We start from the raw sequence: 16,095 nt of genomic DNA, 5'->3' as shown, positions 1-16,095 counted from the left end.
GGGGGGGCGCGGAGTGCAGAAAGCTGGAAAGCCGGAGGGTCAAGGCCAGGACAGCGGAGGGGGAGGATGCTCCCGCACAAAAGGCCAGGCCCTTTTCCTCAGGCACAGAGAGCCTGGGCTCCAGGACCCTCTCCCCCCCCCGCCCCCTCCAGTCCACGGGCTGGACCCATCATTGAAGAGAAATCCCAGCCCAGGAGAGCTCATGTGCCCCTCTGGCATTTGCCCCCCATGCCAGGACAGAAACCACCCCCACTCCCCATTGCCAGAGCCCGGGATGAGGAGAGACAAGGTCCCCAAAGTCTCCAGCATCACCTTCGGGTACAGGAGTCTGGGGCACGCTGACTGTGAGCACCCCTCTGGCCCCCGGAGGAGGCAAAGGCGGCCCGGGCTGGGGCCTGGTTCTGACGGGCACGGCTGGAGGTGGCAACGTGGAATCACGTGGATGGGAGGAAGAAGCCTTTATCCAGCACCTACTGTGTGCCCAAGCTGAGCGCTTCACAATCGCTGACTCACAACCTTGTGGGCATCTGCCGGGCTGGATCTGAACTCAGCTCTTCTCCCCCTGAGCCCCGGGCTGCCCCTGAGGATGCCTCGGCACTGAGAAGGCCCCGGAGGAAGGCTGGGGAAGTGGCAGAGCCCGTGACCCCCTCCAGCCGGGGCTCATTCCTGCCCCGACACCTTCCCCCGGCATGACCTTGGCAAGGCCCTTCGCTGCTCCGGGGCTCAGTTTCCCTCTCTGTAAAATCAGGGGCCGGGCTCTGGGCAGGATTCTCTGAGGCGCCATGGATGGACTCGGCTTCTCCGGACCGCTCTGCTCCCGCTGGCCCCCAGTGCTGGGAGGACGCGCTTACATGGGCCGCTGAGTCTGGGGTCCGACTGCAGGGAGGACAGGGACGCCTGCCTCGAGGGATGTGGGGGAGAAAGGGCTGGGACACTCGGGCGGGACAGAGGGATAGAGGGATAGATGGACGTCCTAGTTCGTGAGCGTGGCGGGGGGAGCGCTGGACGAAAACTGGACTCTGCGCTCCGAGTTTCAGAGCAGGCGGAGGGAGGATGTGGGCGGACTCTCTCAGAGAGGCAGCCTGGGCAGGGGGTTGTGGCCCCGCGGGAACTTGAGCCTTGGGGGTGGGGTTAGGGGCGGAGTCTAGAGTGGGAAAGGGTTATTCCAGTGGCCACGCCATTCCATGTGATGGAGGGCCGGGCTTGGGGAGGAGAGGCCCGCTGGGTCGGAGATCCTGGCTCTGGGAGCCATTGGAAGAAAGGGAAGATCTGGGCTTTCAGCGGACCTGGGCAGGCGGACTGCAAGCAGAAACCCTTGGACCTGGATCTCTCGGCCTCCTTCTCTGAGCTGAGATCTCTTCCGTCTCCTTCTCTCGGAGTGAGATCTCTCTGCCTCCTTTTCTCCGAGATCTCTCGGCCTCCTTCCCCGAAGCTGAGATCCCTCTGCCTCCTTTTCTCCGAGATCTCTCGGCCTCCTTCCCCGAAGCTGAGATCTCTCTGCCTCCTTTTCTCCGAGATCTCTCGGCCTCCTTCCCCGAAGCTGAGATCCCTCTGCCTCCTCTCGGAGCTGAGATCTCTCTCTGCCTCCTTCTCTCCGAGATCTCTCCGCCTCCTTCTCTCCGAGATCTCTCTGCCTCCTCTCGGAGCTGAGACCTCTCTCTGTCTCCTTCTCTCCGAGATCTCTCCGCCTCCTCTCTGAGCTGAGATCTCTCGGCCTCCTTCCCCGGAGCTGGGATCGCGCCTTCCAGAAGCCGGCTCTGTGCTTGCAGTCCCCAGGTAGGTCTGAATCAGGAAGCCACGCGCTGCTCAGCTTCAGCTGCTGCCTTTTCCCATGAGACCTTCTGCCGAGTGTCCTCCAGGCCACCAGGGACCCTCTTCCCTCCCCAGCTGGCTCCCGGGCAGGCTCCCCGTCCCCTCCCGAAGGTCCCACTTACCTCACGGGGACCCAGGAGTACTGCCTTCAGCTTTCTTCCGGGCCAGCCCACGTGTCCTGTCTCCCTGCCCCGGGCTCCGGTTCAGAGATTCGGTTGGTCCGCTGGCAGCCCTGGCTCCCTATAAAGACCCAGGAGTCCCGTTTCCTTTACCCGGGACGCAGACCCCAAAGCTCCCGCCCGGCCTCCCTTGACTGGCCCCGGGTTCTCGTGCTGGCTCCCGCCAGAGTCAGGCACTGGCACCCAGGCTCCACCTTCCCTCCAGGGACCCAGAGAAGCAGCCTCCAAGCCCGACTAGCAAAAGAAGGTGCCGGGAGCCCTCCCCAGCCCCTAGGGAGAGCCCAGCACATGGTGCGCCGGCTTTCCCAGAAACTTTGTTACCGGATGCTGCCTCCCAGATATGCTGCCTCCCAGACCCCTCCTTCCCGCGGCCTCCTTCCCTGCCCCCACTTTTTTCAGAGCCCTCGGGCCCCTGCGGACAAGCCGAACCCCGGACAGGATTGTGTCTCCCAGCCCCAGGCCGACCCCCGTCTTTCCTGGCAGCCCCATCCCAGGGCCCCCCATCCTCCCCATCCTCAAGCCCTCCCCCCCCCAAGACCAAGCAGTCAATGTAGTTCGGCTCTTGTATGGGCTGAGTGGGAAGAAGGGATGCTGAAGGCAGAGGATCGCCGGGAGGGGGCGCTCCTCGGGGGCCATTGAGGCTCCCATCCCGTCTGGGATCCCCAAGCCCCCTCTGCCTCCTGGGTCCGGGTGTGTGTGTGTGGGGGGGAGGAGATAGGTAAGAATCAGGAAGAGGGAGGAAGTCTCCTGTTCAGAGACCCCTGCTGCCTCCCTTCTGCAGCTGGTGGGAGTCTTCCCCTGGGGGGGGCGGGGCTCTGTAATGCTGGGGTGGGTCTCACACTCTGTAAATCCCCCCAGGCCGACCTCCTGCTCCTGAAGGAGAGAAGCCGCTCCGAGTCCTGCTCCCGGCTCAGCCTGCGGAGGACCAGATCTGGTCCCAGCAGCCATGGCCCCTGGGAGGCGCAGACTCCCACCCCAGGTGAGTGTGCTCAGCATCAGCCCCAGGCCATCTCCCTGGGCCCGGAGGATTGTGGGGCCGACCCTAAGGCATTTTATACAAGTGGGGGTGAAAGCGGGTACGGGAATGACCCCCCTTCCCAGCCTGTGCTGGGAACGGGACTTTGGCACTTTCGCATCTCCAGCATCAACTGCCCCCAAATCCCTGCCCTCCCGGCTTTGTTTTTCTTATTTCCCTGCTGACCACTGAGGCACAAGAGCAGAATGCCTGGGACTCTCTGAATCCCCCCATTTCTTGGCTCTCTTCTGGGAGGTCCTTGTTCCAGCCTTCCCTGGGGACAAAGGTGGGAAAAGCCCTCTGTGCCCTCGAGGAGCTTCTGGTGTAATGCTGAGGTCGACAGCCTGTCCACAAGCTCCCTGCAGTGTGGACGGGAGGCCCTGGGGAGGCAGCCGCAGTCTGGGGGCCGGGAGAGGCCGGTTTGTAGCTGAGACGTGAAGGAAGCCGGGAGGAGGGGGGAGGACACTCCAGGCTGGAGAGAAGTCATTGGAGAGGTAGAGTTGGGGGCTGGAGGATCTTGGTCAAGGCTCAGCCAGAGACCAGTGTCCCGGGAACGAGAGGAGGAGAAGGGGAGTACGGTGTGAGAAGGCTGGCCGGGGGCTTGGGGCTGCCCGGGTGGCACGGGCCTTAGAAATCACTTCTCCTTTAGTCCTATTGCCTGAATGGTCCTGGTCCTTGCTGGCAACAGTCTGAATAAGGAGACCCAGGATGCCTGGGAGCCGCCCCAACCCTGTGGGACTCTGCAGGACCATGGACAGCGCCCCTCAGTGCCCCATGACATACTTAGATGTACGCGTGCACAGTTATGTACATACATGTGCACTGGTGGGTGAGCTCTTTACCGGTTCTGGTTCTCCCAGCACCCTGGGAGCTGATCATGAAGGGAACCGAGCCGTGGTGAAGAGACTGATCAGTATAGGAAGTATACTGTTTGTTTCTATTTGAGGGGGAAAGAGTCATCGATTGATAGACTGGGGACTGGGGCAACTCTAGCTATGCTGCATCAAAGCCAAAATGTCACATGCCTTTGTCACATGATTATTTTCCTTTGTTAATGGCATATATTCATTTGTTTTTATATTTAATTATATAGAAATAAGAATAACTAATATGGGAAAGGAGGTTCTTTCATTTACCATAAAGATAAAATTTTATTAACCAAGATTGGGATTTGAGCTAATCCATAAGAAAGACATTGTCAATTTCTGTTCCAATATTAATATATGCACTGCTGAAGCAAGTGTTGCCAGTTTCCTTGTTGGGGGGAGGAGGGAAGGATCTAACTGTGCCCCTAGAACTCTGGAATCCAGGAGAACAAAAATCAAGAGAATGGGCTGCAGAGATCGATGAACAACATACAGGAGAGCTTGACCAGACCTATTGATACTGGGACAGATTATCCATTTCTCTAACCTCTTAAACTTCTTAAAAATGTAGCTCCAGCTGAGGTGCTAAGAATCTGACTATCTCCTCCATCATTTTCTTCCAATTCCAATATAGCAATACGATTCACTTTTTTAGACTTTTTATTTTTGAGCAGTTCTCTTATCTCATGAGGATAAAGTTCTTTCAACTTTGTGTTTTTGATCATTAAAACAGCAGATTTACGCTCTATGTGGAATCCTTATTTTATCTTTAACTTCTCTTATTTCTATTTCTAAACAACTAAGGAATGGATTTTTTTTTCACCTTTGAGATTCCCAAGAGTTTGTGTGCCTTTCCTTTTCATTAGCGTCTCTTGACTCTTTGTGATGTTAGGTCATTTGGTTCACATCCAACTCTCCAAGACCCCATTTGGGTTTTCTTGGCAAAGATACTGGAGTAATCTGCCGTTTCCTTCCCCTGTTCATTTTACAGATGAGGAAGCTGAGGCAAACAGAGTTGAGTGACTTGCCCAGACTCACATATTTACTAAGCATCTGAGGCAAGATTTGTTTTTTTGTTCATTTGCTTTTTCTTTTTCAGACCTTTTTTCCCTTTAGGTCTGACTTTGACAGATACGGAATACATTTAAAAGAATCACATATATTTAACCTAGATCATATTGCTTGCTATCTTGGGGAGGGGGAGAGGTAAAGGAGGGAGGCAGAAAAATTTGGAACACAAGGTCTTAAAAAATGAATGATAATATTTTATCAATGATAATTGCTAATTTTTACAAGTATTTGGAAAAATAAAATACTATTGAGGAAAAAAAAAGATTATAGTATATTGATACACAAAAGAATTCTTTTCATGTTTTCGTCTAGATAAGACTTTATTTCAGTCACTCAGGAAATAAGCTAAATCTTTTCTTTTTCTTTACTCTCTTTTCAGTGATCATAGGAAACTTCCTCCTACTCCCCCAACCCAGAATACACAGCATCTCGCCAACTCTTCATGGAATTTTCTTCATAACATATTATTTATGTCTATTCTGATGAAGAACATGACCTTCTCTTTCTCCTCCAGAGATCCTTGTATCTATCTCTGATAGATCACATGGGGAAAAGCAATTCATAGTAACATATATGTCCATTTTATTCCAAGTTCAAATTAAAAAAAAAAAAGCTTTTCTCAATAAAGAGAACTTTGGACTTTTTGACTGTGGTTCTAAGGGTTGGCTCTGACACGTTGGGAAAATATCTTTTCTGTTCAGTTGCCTCCTGTAAGTTGGTGAATATCGGATGAGCTGAATTTTGAACTCTTTCAGTTCTAAGTCTCATTACTTTTGATTGTTTAGGAGATGGTGACCTTCCAGGATGTGGCTGTGGACTTCACCCCGGAGGAGTGGGACCTCTTGGATCCTTCTCAAAAGGAGCTATACAAGGAGGTTATGTTGGAGAATACCTGGAACCTGCTCTCGCTGGGTAAGGACACTTTCCCTAGGATTAGGAATCTACCATCAAAGGTACTGCCTTCTTTCCCTCTCCCACAGTTTTAAGTAGTCAATTATTAAAAAACCTAAAAATAGGCATCTTTGCAGTCCAAGAGATAGGATTCTCCTGCTCCCTGATTTTCCTGTAAAAGGTCTTTGCATCATGAGATAAGTTGAGAGTTTCCTTTGCTGCCCTGAAGCTGTCGCTTACTGGTTCTAGGGAGCCTGAAGTGTTGAAGATTCGCAGACTGGCAGTCACTTTAGAGGTTGTTCTAGTCCAACCTTTCCCCATGCGAATGTTGTCTGCCCGATCTCTGAAACCTGCTGGGCAGTGAGGGGAAGCCCCCAACTCCCAAACCAACCTCTTCCCCTTGGGTTGGATCATAGCTCTTATCCTGACTCTCAGAATCCTGGTATAACAAGTGTGTCCTTGTTCTTCCTCATTCTTCCCCAAAATTCCAGCACAAATGATGCGAAAGGAAAAGGAAGGGAATGTATGCATTTATGTAGCCCTATTATATGCCAGCATTGTGCTTAAAATGTTATTTAATGTGATCCTCACAGCAAATCTTTGAGTTAATCTGGACTTTTTAAAACTTTTTTCACTCAGGACCCTTTTTTGCCCGATAAATTTTTACATGACCCTGGGTATATAGGTTTATAAAATAGGTATATAAATCAAACATTTACTGATGATAAATCACAGTTTTATGATCTCCACACCCAGTTAAAAACCCGAATATACTAGAATTTAAGAAGATGAGAATTAGATGATATTATTATTCACATTTTACAGTTGAGGAAGCGCAGGCAAACAGAGGTTAAGTGATTTGCCTGGCTCTTGGCCAATAAGACACTCAGCGCTTCCTGAATCCAGCCCCAGCTCTCTCCCCTCCCTGCAGCTGCCTCTGGTTTCTAGATAACGGAATCTCTGGGTTCAGCCACTTCTAGGAAGGAAGCTTCCAATGATCTCCTTCCCATCCCCCACCAAAAGCTCCCAACAGTAAACATCATGGAAAAGGTTCTTGGGGAGTCCTGAGAACCCCCTGTGACCCTCCTTGCCTGCCCTAAAGAGAACTAAAGAGAGCGCAAGTGTCCCTCCTCCTCATCCCTTCCTTGTTCCCATGCCCAGGACTTCCTCTTCCCAGAGAAGATTTGCTCTCCCATTTTGAGCGAGGGGAAGGTCCGTGGATGCTTGAGCGAGCAGACCCCAGAGGCCCCTGCCCAGGTGAGTGAGGGGAAGCAGATGTGTGAGGGCTGCTCCTCAAGAGGCAGCCTGTGTCACAGGGAGGGGGTGCAGGACTGGGGGCAAGACCACCATTCCCAGCTCTTTCTCAGACACTTTTTAGCAGTGGGAAAGGCCCTGAACCTCAGTTTCCCAGTCTGTGAAAGTCAGGGGCTGGATGGCTGAAGGAGGGGGAGATCCCAGGTATAAATGGCCATCTGGAAGCGTTTGGCCATGAAAGGGAAGAGAGATACAGGACAATATCTATGGGGAATGGATGGATGAAGTTAGGGTTTTTTGAAGACCGAGGAGAAATGGTTTCCTTTGTGGCAGTAGTAGAAATGAAGAGATTAAAAATTAATGAGAAAATGGAGATGATAGAGTAGAGCATATGCTGGAGGAAGAGATGGATGTTGTAGGATTGTTTAGACATCTGCCTTGTGAAAGTTCATGAGAGACTGCAGTAAAGGGGGACAAGAAGGCTTGGAGATGAGGGGGGCTAAGAGAGCTCTTGGTGACTGTCTGTCTCATTGAAATATAAGGCCAAGTTCTCAGCTGAGAGGGCGGTGGGAGAAATTTGTGTGGGAGTGTTGGGGGGGGGGATAAAAAGTTTTGAAAAAGCTCCTTTGGTGAGTGGGTCAGTGAAGGAGAGGTCAAAGGCCTGCCCTGCCATACCCAAGCCCACCCAAGCTTCTGTTACTTACATTTATAGTGGACCTCGGTATCCTGAAACCAGGATTTTCTCTCTTCATTCAGCACTGAGTGGGAGTGATAGCCAGGGTCTTCCCTAGAGATAATACCAAACTGGGATGGGCATAAGTCATCAACCTAAGCCCCTTTCCTGATCTTTGGGGCCCAGATTCTTGGGGAACCATTGACCAGATCCATGTTGGTGACTGCCAGCCTCGATTGAGGTAGACACCCGTAGCAGGAGACCTTCCAGCTGCCTTTGGGACCCCCACTGTGGGTGATCAGCTTCCATCCACATGCGAACCAGACCAAGGGGACCCCCGTAGGGGAGAGAAGGAGGCAGAAAACAGGACTGAGGTCAGAAGCCTGCATTTGACCGCTGGGGAGGGACTAGATTCCAGGGACCGAGGTAGAAGTCCGGCCTGAATCGGCCCTGGGCTCAGGTAGTCCAATAGACATTCCTGAAGGGCCTCCTATATTCTAGGCTTTGGGCTAAGCTCTGAGAGAATGAAGAAGGACAAGACGGTCCTTGTTGTCCGGGAGCTCACAATAAAAACAGGGAGAGCCCCAGTCTCAGCTGATCCAGGCAAAGGAAGGGGTTGTGGGAAGGGAAGATGCTAAACCCAATAGGAAGATGAATGAATACAAGGAGAGATGGTTCCAAAAGGAGAGCAGAGGGCTTGAGGAGAAGATAGTCAAGATGATAATAAGGGCTAACAATTATCTAGTGCCCCGTATGTGCTAGAACTCTGCAAATGGGATTTAGCATGAGAAGCTCAGAAAGTAGGTGCTCTTCTCCTCATCGTGCAAGTAGGGAAACCAAGGCAAGCAGACATGGTTTGCCCAAGGTCACATTGCTAAGAAGTTTCTGGAACTTGGGTCTTCTTGACATCAGGCCCAGCTCTCTCTATTGGGCCGCCTTGATGTGGGTTTGTAACCAGAATGCAGTGAAAATGTTTCTTCACACATGGATGAGGTAGAAAATGGGAGGAGAATCTTACAGGGTATTTTGCTGGGAGTTGGAACTTTTTTCATTTTTAGCTCCCCATCCAGCCAACAAAATTAACAACATGAAGTGCTGGGTACTGTGGGAAAGATAATTTTTTCTATTGGGTAATGACAAGCAGTGTATTAAATGGTAAATGTACTTGAAGGTCAATTGCACGTATTTTTTTTTCCCTTTTTTTTGCCGAGGCAGTTAGGGTTAAGTGACTTGCCAGTGTTAAATGTTGTGTCTGAGGCACATTTGAACTCAGGTCCTGTTGATTTCAGGGCTGGTGCTCTATCCACTGCGTCACCCAGCTCCCTCCATTTTATTTTCTTTTAAACAATGTTTATATGTAAAACAAACAAACAAACAAAAAAACAAAGGAAAACTTTTCTAAGGAAAAATCTCTTCAGATTTAGCTTTTTTCTTCACAGGCCTACTAGCCATTCTCTTACAAAAACTCTTCTGAATGATTGGCCCAGGTTTCCAAGCAATTCCTTTGGAAATCTGCTCAACTGAAGAGTATTAACTGTGTGCAGGAAGCAGAAAGCAACCCTCCGAGTGTCATGAGAAGCAACATAAGGACCAGTTTTGTAGAATGGTTGGGACGGTCCATGGTGGCTCGTAATGTGCTCATGGTTTGCAAAGAGCCTGCCATCTGTGCAAATGTTTGCAACATCTTGATCTGGTGATTGCCCTGCCGGTGCTTAGGAGGTACCTTGGGAGTGAGGAAACTATTCTGGGGCAGTGACAACCAGCCAATGGCCGTAATTTGCCATCCTCTTGGAATCCATTTGCATTTGGATTTCAAATGGTTATGGCTCTTGGGAAACAATTTGATATTGGATTGAGAAACTGAAAAAAACACTCGTTGCACTTAGTCTGAAGTGAGCAGAGTTGGATGTAATCACTGCATGACCCAGAAAAGCATTGTATGAATATATAATCATGATAGTTTGGAATCAGGTCAGAAAGAAAACTGTTATACTCATTATTCCCGAGGCAAATGTTGATTTTTATTGTTGATATTTATTCCATTTTTGTTTTAAAATATTTATAACAAAATCAGGCAATTATTTTCTATTAAAGCTTCCGTTGAATCACTTTTTGCTCAAACCCCGTAGACCGTTATTGTCAAATCCTAAAGGGTTCATCAACCACAAAATGGCAATGGCTGCAATAGGACTAATAGCAAAGCATGCCGTCCTCTTCCTGGAAAAAAAGGAGTCCCAGGAAAAGTAAATTATTCCTATAGATCTGAGAAGTAATGGAATGATATGGATAGTAGGGATTTGAATATAACATAAGAAAAACTGGGTATAGTAGTGAAAATAACTATATAACAACAGAACTATTGTTCAGCCTGGCATATGAAATTTCCAAAGGATGACTGTGATAATGCACCAGAATTGGTGAATGAAGAGAAACAGGAAGAGCCATGACCCCATAAAAAGTATAGTCAAATTTGAAGAAAGGATTGAAAGTGCAATGGAGGTTCCTGTGGAAGGAGGGGGAAAGTGGAGAGCCTGACTTGCCTCTTAGGAATGTGGGGTTCTTGCTTCTGGCAATTCTTTAGAGGTGCCGGGTCCTAGCTAAGTTTTATTCATCTTGAATCTTGGAGGCTCCATTAGATCTTTTTGCATTTCCACCATCCAAATAACTCCTTGCTTAGCTCCTTGCTGAGACGGTGTACGGCGGATAGAGTGAGCTGGAGCTAGCTTATCTGCAACTTGAGCACAGATTTCTCTAGGGCCACCCTTGTCTTTTCTGAAATGGCATCTTCATCAGGTCTTTGCAGGTCTGGTTCATCTGCATTCATAATTTCATTGAGAGCTAGATCAGTATACTTCTATAATCGACCTTGTCCTTTGATTTGTCCCTGTTGAGCAATTGCATCATGTTTAATTTCTCCCTCTGCATCCATCTGAATGGCCAATGCATTGGTCATTTTCTTTCTTCCCCTTTCTAGTGGGTACTGGATCATATGTATTTCATCTCCATCTCCACAATACTCTAATGAATGAGATATCCAACTTTTCTGATACCCATAAAGGGGAAGTTCTCTCTGACCAGTAGGAGAAGATAGGGATCTCAGGAACCCCTCCCCTGAGATTTCTTGCTCCCTGGTGTGTCCTGCAGGTCAGGAGGCTTCCCCCATTGGGCTTGGAGCATTTGGGTCCCTGGCTGGGCTACACATCCCAACGTTAGGCTGCTCGTCCAAGTGTGAAGATGATGGGATAACCATGATTGGGAGAATGCAAGCATGCCAAACCTTCCGCGGGCACTTAGGAGATGTGTACCTTTTCTGAGTCTCGAGCAAAGATCTAAGACTTTTACTTACACTGAAAGCATAGCACCTAGAGTTAATACAGAGAACCATGAAGTTTATCCCTGGCAATCTGCTAAAATAGGCTGACAAAGCCATAGTATAGTCCAGGGGTCCTCAAACTTTTTAAATAGGAGGTCAGTTCACTGTCCTTCAGACTGTTGGAGGGCCGGACTATAGTAAAAACACTTTGTTTTGTGGGCCTTTAAATAAAGAAACTTCATAGCCCTGGGTGAGGGGGATAAATGTCCTTAGCTGCTGCATCTGGCCCGCGGGCTGTAGTTTGAGGACCCCTGGTATAGACAGTCAATAAGAAGGGAAAGAACCCCAGGAGACTGGGCTGGGCCTTATTGCATCCAGGATCACTGTCTAGTCGTGATGCTTGGCAATGATAGCTTTCTATTCCAGTGTGAGATATTGGTGTGTTCCCTGCAGGGAACTTAATGATCCTTCCCAAAGAAATTATTTTTCTGAGTACACACTGGTAATCACCATTTTTAATAAGCATAATTAAATTAATGACAGAACATGCCAAGAATGAAAGGTTTAGAAAAACCAACCAAATCTGCAATTCAAAAAAGTCTGAACTCATATAAATTAAATTTCTTCACAATACATTTAACTCATTCTTATACAGCAGTACTGCTAAAATGATATAACAGATATGCTAAGCACACTACTTATATTTGGTACTTGTTAAAACTGCTGCTTATATCATGGTCTATCTCCACACTTATAAAAATAAACAAGTGAATAAAAGAATAGTTTCTCGTACCATGAACGGAGCATGCCCAGTCAGTTTTGGTCTCAGCTGTAGGCATGTCAGTCAGTTCACTCCATCTTCAGGAGTTCATGGCTTTAGTTGGGAATGTAATGAGAATGCTGGTCCTGCCTGTGTGGCAGGTTTGTTGTGAGTATCCATTTTTCCCTCAATGTTATTGTATATGAAACTCTTTGTAAATTAAATTATCTTTGTGAGCTCTTTGCATATTAAATTATTTGCAAAATTAAATTATCCTGGGAATGTGAACTAATAGCATTTTCCAGTGATTGAGACTATTCATTTAATTTTGAAGACTTCTTTATCTCTAGGGAAATGGATTATAATCAATGACATTCTCTCAATGGTGAGAAGAGGATATTTAAGTATGTGTATATGATCATTACATATATATATATGTAGATATATTTGTTTCTTTGTTTCAGATGGAAAGACCATGCTGAACATTTCTTTGGAAGGAGCACAACAGCAAAGATTCATGAAAAATGGTCACCATGACTTCAATTTGAGGGAAACCTGTAACTTTGGTATCAAAACAGAGAAAAATCAAAAGAATCACCGTGACTTTGATAAAAATGAAAAATTCAGACAATATTCAGTTCTAATTCGCTATAAGAAAATGATATCAGGGAATGATTCTTCTCAAGATGGTAAATATAGGGAATGCTCTACTGAACCAGTAGAGATTGTTAAGTCTCTTGAGAAGCTTCCTGAAGGGCACACTTACCAGTATGAGATGGCCTTCAGCTTGAATTCAGACCTTATTGGACCTCAGAACAGTCATACTGGAGAGATGCTTTGTATCTATAATGACGGTGAAAAGGCCTTCAATCCTAACTCAAAGCTCATTGGACACCAGAAAGTCCACGATGCAGAGGAACATTACAGGTGCATTCAATGTGGCAGAGCCTTTAAGCGCCAGTCATCCCTTGTTTCCCACCAGAGAATTCATACTAGAGAGAAATCTTATGAGTGTCGTGAATGTGGTAAAACTTTTAGTGAAAAGGCCTCCCTTACTGTACATCGGAGAAGCCACCGAGGAAAGAAACTTTACGAGTGTAGTCAGTGCAGGAAAACTTTCCGGCAGAGATGCAGTCTGGTTGAACATCAGAGAATCCACACTGGGGAGAAGCCTTATGAGTGTAGCGAATGTGGAAAGACCTTCAGACACAGCTCCAGTCTTGCTGAGCATCAGAGGATCCACACTGGGGAGAAGCCGTTTGAATGCGGTCAGTGTGGAAAGAGCTTCCGACAGAGCTCCAATCTCGCCGAGCATAAGAGGATCCACACTGGGGAGAAGCCCTATAAGTGCAAGCAGTGTGGGAAGTGTTTCAGACACAGCTCGAGCATCGCTAATCATCGGAAAATCCACACCGGGCAGAAACCTTATGAGTGTAATCAGTGCGGGAAGACTTTCAGGTGCAACTCGAAGCTTGCCCTACACCAGAGGATCCACACTGGAGAGAAGCTGTATGAGTGCAGTGACTGTGGAAAGACTTTCACAAACACCTCCCATCTTGCTCTGCACCAGAGAGTCCACACTGGAGAGAAGCCTTACGAATGTAAACAATGTGGAAAGGCCTTCACGCAGAGCTCCAGCCTCGCTAAGCACGAGAGGATCCACACCGGAGAGAAGCCCTATAAATGTAATCAGTGTGGAAAGACTTTCAGACAGAGCTCCAATCTTGCTGAGCATAAGAGAATCCACACTGGAGAGAAACCTTATGAATGTGATCACTGTGGAAAGACTTTCAGCTTCAACTCCAAACTCGTTCTCCATCACAGGATCCACACCGGAGAGAAGCCTTATGAATGTAACGAATGTGGAAAGACCTTTAGACTCAGCTCCCATCTTGTTCTCCATCACAGGATCCACACTGGAGAAAAACCTTATGAATGTAACCAGTGTGGGAAGACCTTCCGGCAGCAGTCATCCCTTATTTCCCATCGAAGAATTCATACGAGATAGAAATCTTTTCCCTCTACTGAATGAGGAAAGGCGTTCAAATGGAGCATAGAGATTGTTGGCCACCAAAAGATTCAGGGAACAATCTCTGTGTGGGCTCAATGTGGGAAGACCTCCAGCCCAAGATCATCGGGATTTGCCGTGAGCACTCATAAATGTACCACCTGAGGACATGCCTTTTGATGGAAGAGGGATGTCCCTAGACACCACAATATTCATACTGAAAAGAAGACTTACAAAAGCAATGATTGTCGGAAAATCTTGACATGGAGCTCAGACTTGACTGTACATTGGAGAAATTGGGGATGGAGATAAAACTTCTGGGCCTAATTAACAAGGGAAGAACTTTTGCTTGAACATAGACTTAATTAGACACCTCAAATTTCAAAATGTGCATAAAGCTCTATAAATAGAATGAATTTTCCCATGAAATATTGTTTTTAGTACGCTTTAATTATATTCCATAGCATCCAGCTACCATAATTTCATCTGCCATTTCCCATCATTTAATACTTGTTTCCTGTTCTTTGTTAACACAAAAAATCTGGTATGAATATTTTGGTAATTGTTGGGCATTTCTTTTCGTAGTGATATCTTTATTCTGGTAGATGGCCCAGTGAATAGAGTGCTGCTCTGGAAGCTACAAGATCTGAATCCAAATTCAGTCTAACACTTACTAGCTGTGTGACCCCACGCAAATCACTTACTCTATTACTGCCTCAGTTTCCCTCATCTATTGTAAAATGTGTATACTGATAACACCTACCTCTTAGGATTTATGTAAGGATCAAATGAAATAATACCTGTAAAGTACTTTGCAAACATTAAATCAGTATTTAAATGCTAGTTATTCTCATAATTCCTTGGGTCATAATTCTCATAGTGGACTTAAGGGCTAAAAGATTGGACAGTTATTCACGTTCTTATCATTGAAATTGATATTCAGAACACTGCAGAGGAAGGCAGCATGTTGTAATGATAGGGCACTGAGTTTAGTCTGGAAGATTTTAGTTCAAATCCTGCCTCTGATGTTCCCTAGCTGTGTTAACTGTCCAATGAATTATCTCTGTCCCAATTTACTCGTCTCTAAAATGAGGTAGTTCTCAATGACTTCTCTGGTCCTTTCCAAGTACAAATCAGTGTTCCCTTGAAAACTGTCCACAGCCTCTTACAAGATCCTGCAGAATATCCAGAAGGAGACCTAGCTGGACCAGATCTCCATTGCATTCATCCCCTGAGCCAGGTCTCAGTCCTAGATTACTGACTCAGGGTAGGGAGGAGTGCTAGCACGCTAGCCTATCGCCAGTGGGGACCCTGCCAGGGTAGCACAGGCCAGGAGCGTAGTCAAAACAGCTTTCCTTAGGTCGTAACTGACAATTTACAGACCCCCCACGCTGCACAAAAATTCTGAAGCTTGGAACAGTGCCCCCTCCACCTTGAGAACAGCCCAATTTTAAAAGTTAAAAAAGAGATGGGGAAAATGAGGAAATAACTGGGAATAAATCCTGACCAGAGAAAATTATGGTGATAGGGAAGTCAGAAGACAACAGTCAAAACTATTATATCCAAGCCTCAAATTGATATGTGAATTGGTCTCAGCGCAAAAGGTATAATTGAAAGAGCTCCAAAGGAATTTTTAAAATCAAATAAGAGGAAAAATGGGGGAAAGAAATGATAGTAATGCAAAAAAAAAAAATGGGAAAAAGAATCAGCAATTTGGTAAAGGAGACACCAAAAAATATTGAAGAAAATAAAAAAACTTTTTAAAAAAAGGAATAGGTAAACATTAAGAGGCACAAAAATTCACTGAAGAAAAGAATTCCTTATAAAGTAGAACTGACCAAATAGAAAAGGAGGTATGAAAACTCACTGAAAAAAATACTTTCTTAAAAATTAGAATTGTGTAAGTCAAAGCTAATGACTGCATGAGACATCAAGAAACAACATAATGATCAAAAGAATGAAAAGATAGAAGAAAATGTGAAATATTTCAGTGGAAAAACAATTGATTTGAAAACTGGGATGGAGGAGAGAGAATATAAGAACTATTAGAATACTTGAAAGCCATGATTTAAAAAAAAGAAAAGCCTAGCCAACATTTTTCTTTTCTTTTTTTAAAATTCATTTTTTAAACTTAAATACAAAATAATAAAAATAAATTCCAAGTGCATAGCAGAACATGAGAGGATCCAATATAAAAGAATGTTTCCATTTCACAAAAAAATTAATAAATCCTACACATTGTTTTCAAAGGAA

General features: G+C 46.5%; 1 protein-coding gene across 3 annotated transcripts in view; it reads left to right on the top strand.

The window, feature by feature from the left end:
• The window catches only part of LOC127556826 (zinc finger protein 883-like), a 64,904-nt gene extending 48,809 nt beyond the window's left edge, over positions 1-16,095 (top strand). Inside the window, exons 1-5 of one of the 3 annotated variants that reach the window (XM_051990278.1) lie at positions 323-1,776; positions 2,850-2,970; positions 5,729-5,855; positions 6,996-7,091; positions 12,299-16,095. In XM_051990278.1, the coding sequence (XP_051846238.1) occupies positions 2,938-2,970; positions 5,729-5,855; positions 6,996-7,091; positions 12,299-13,842 (1,800 nt within the window). In that variant the 5' untranslated portion in view covers positions 323-1,776; positions 2,850-2,937 and the 3' untranslated portion in view covers positions 13,843-16,095. Of the gene's footprint in view, positions 1-322; positions 1,777-2,849; positions 2,971-5,728; positions 5,856-6,995; positions 7,092-12,298 lie in introns of those variants that run through there. The other 2 variants (XM_051990276.1, XM_051990277.1) reach the window with 2 other exon arrangements.

The sequence above is a fragment of the Antechinus flavipes genome, chromosome 3 (genome assembly GCF_016432865.1).
Source record: "Antechinus flavipes isolate AdamAnt ecotype Samford, QLD, Australia chromosome 3, AdamAnt_v2, whole genome shotgun sequence".
NCBI lineage: Eukaryota > Metazoa > Chordata > Mammalia > Dasyuromorphia > Dasyuridae > Antechinus > Antechinus flavipes.
The sequence above is the reverse complement of the archived record's forward strand: the minus strand, read 5'-3'. Positions and strand labels throughout refer to the sequence as shown.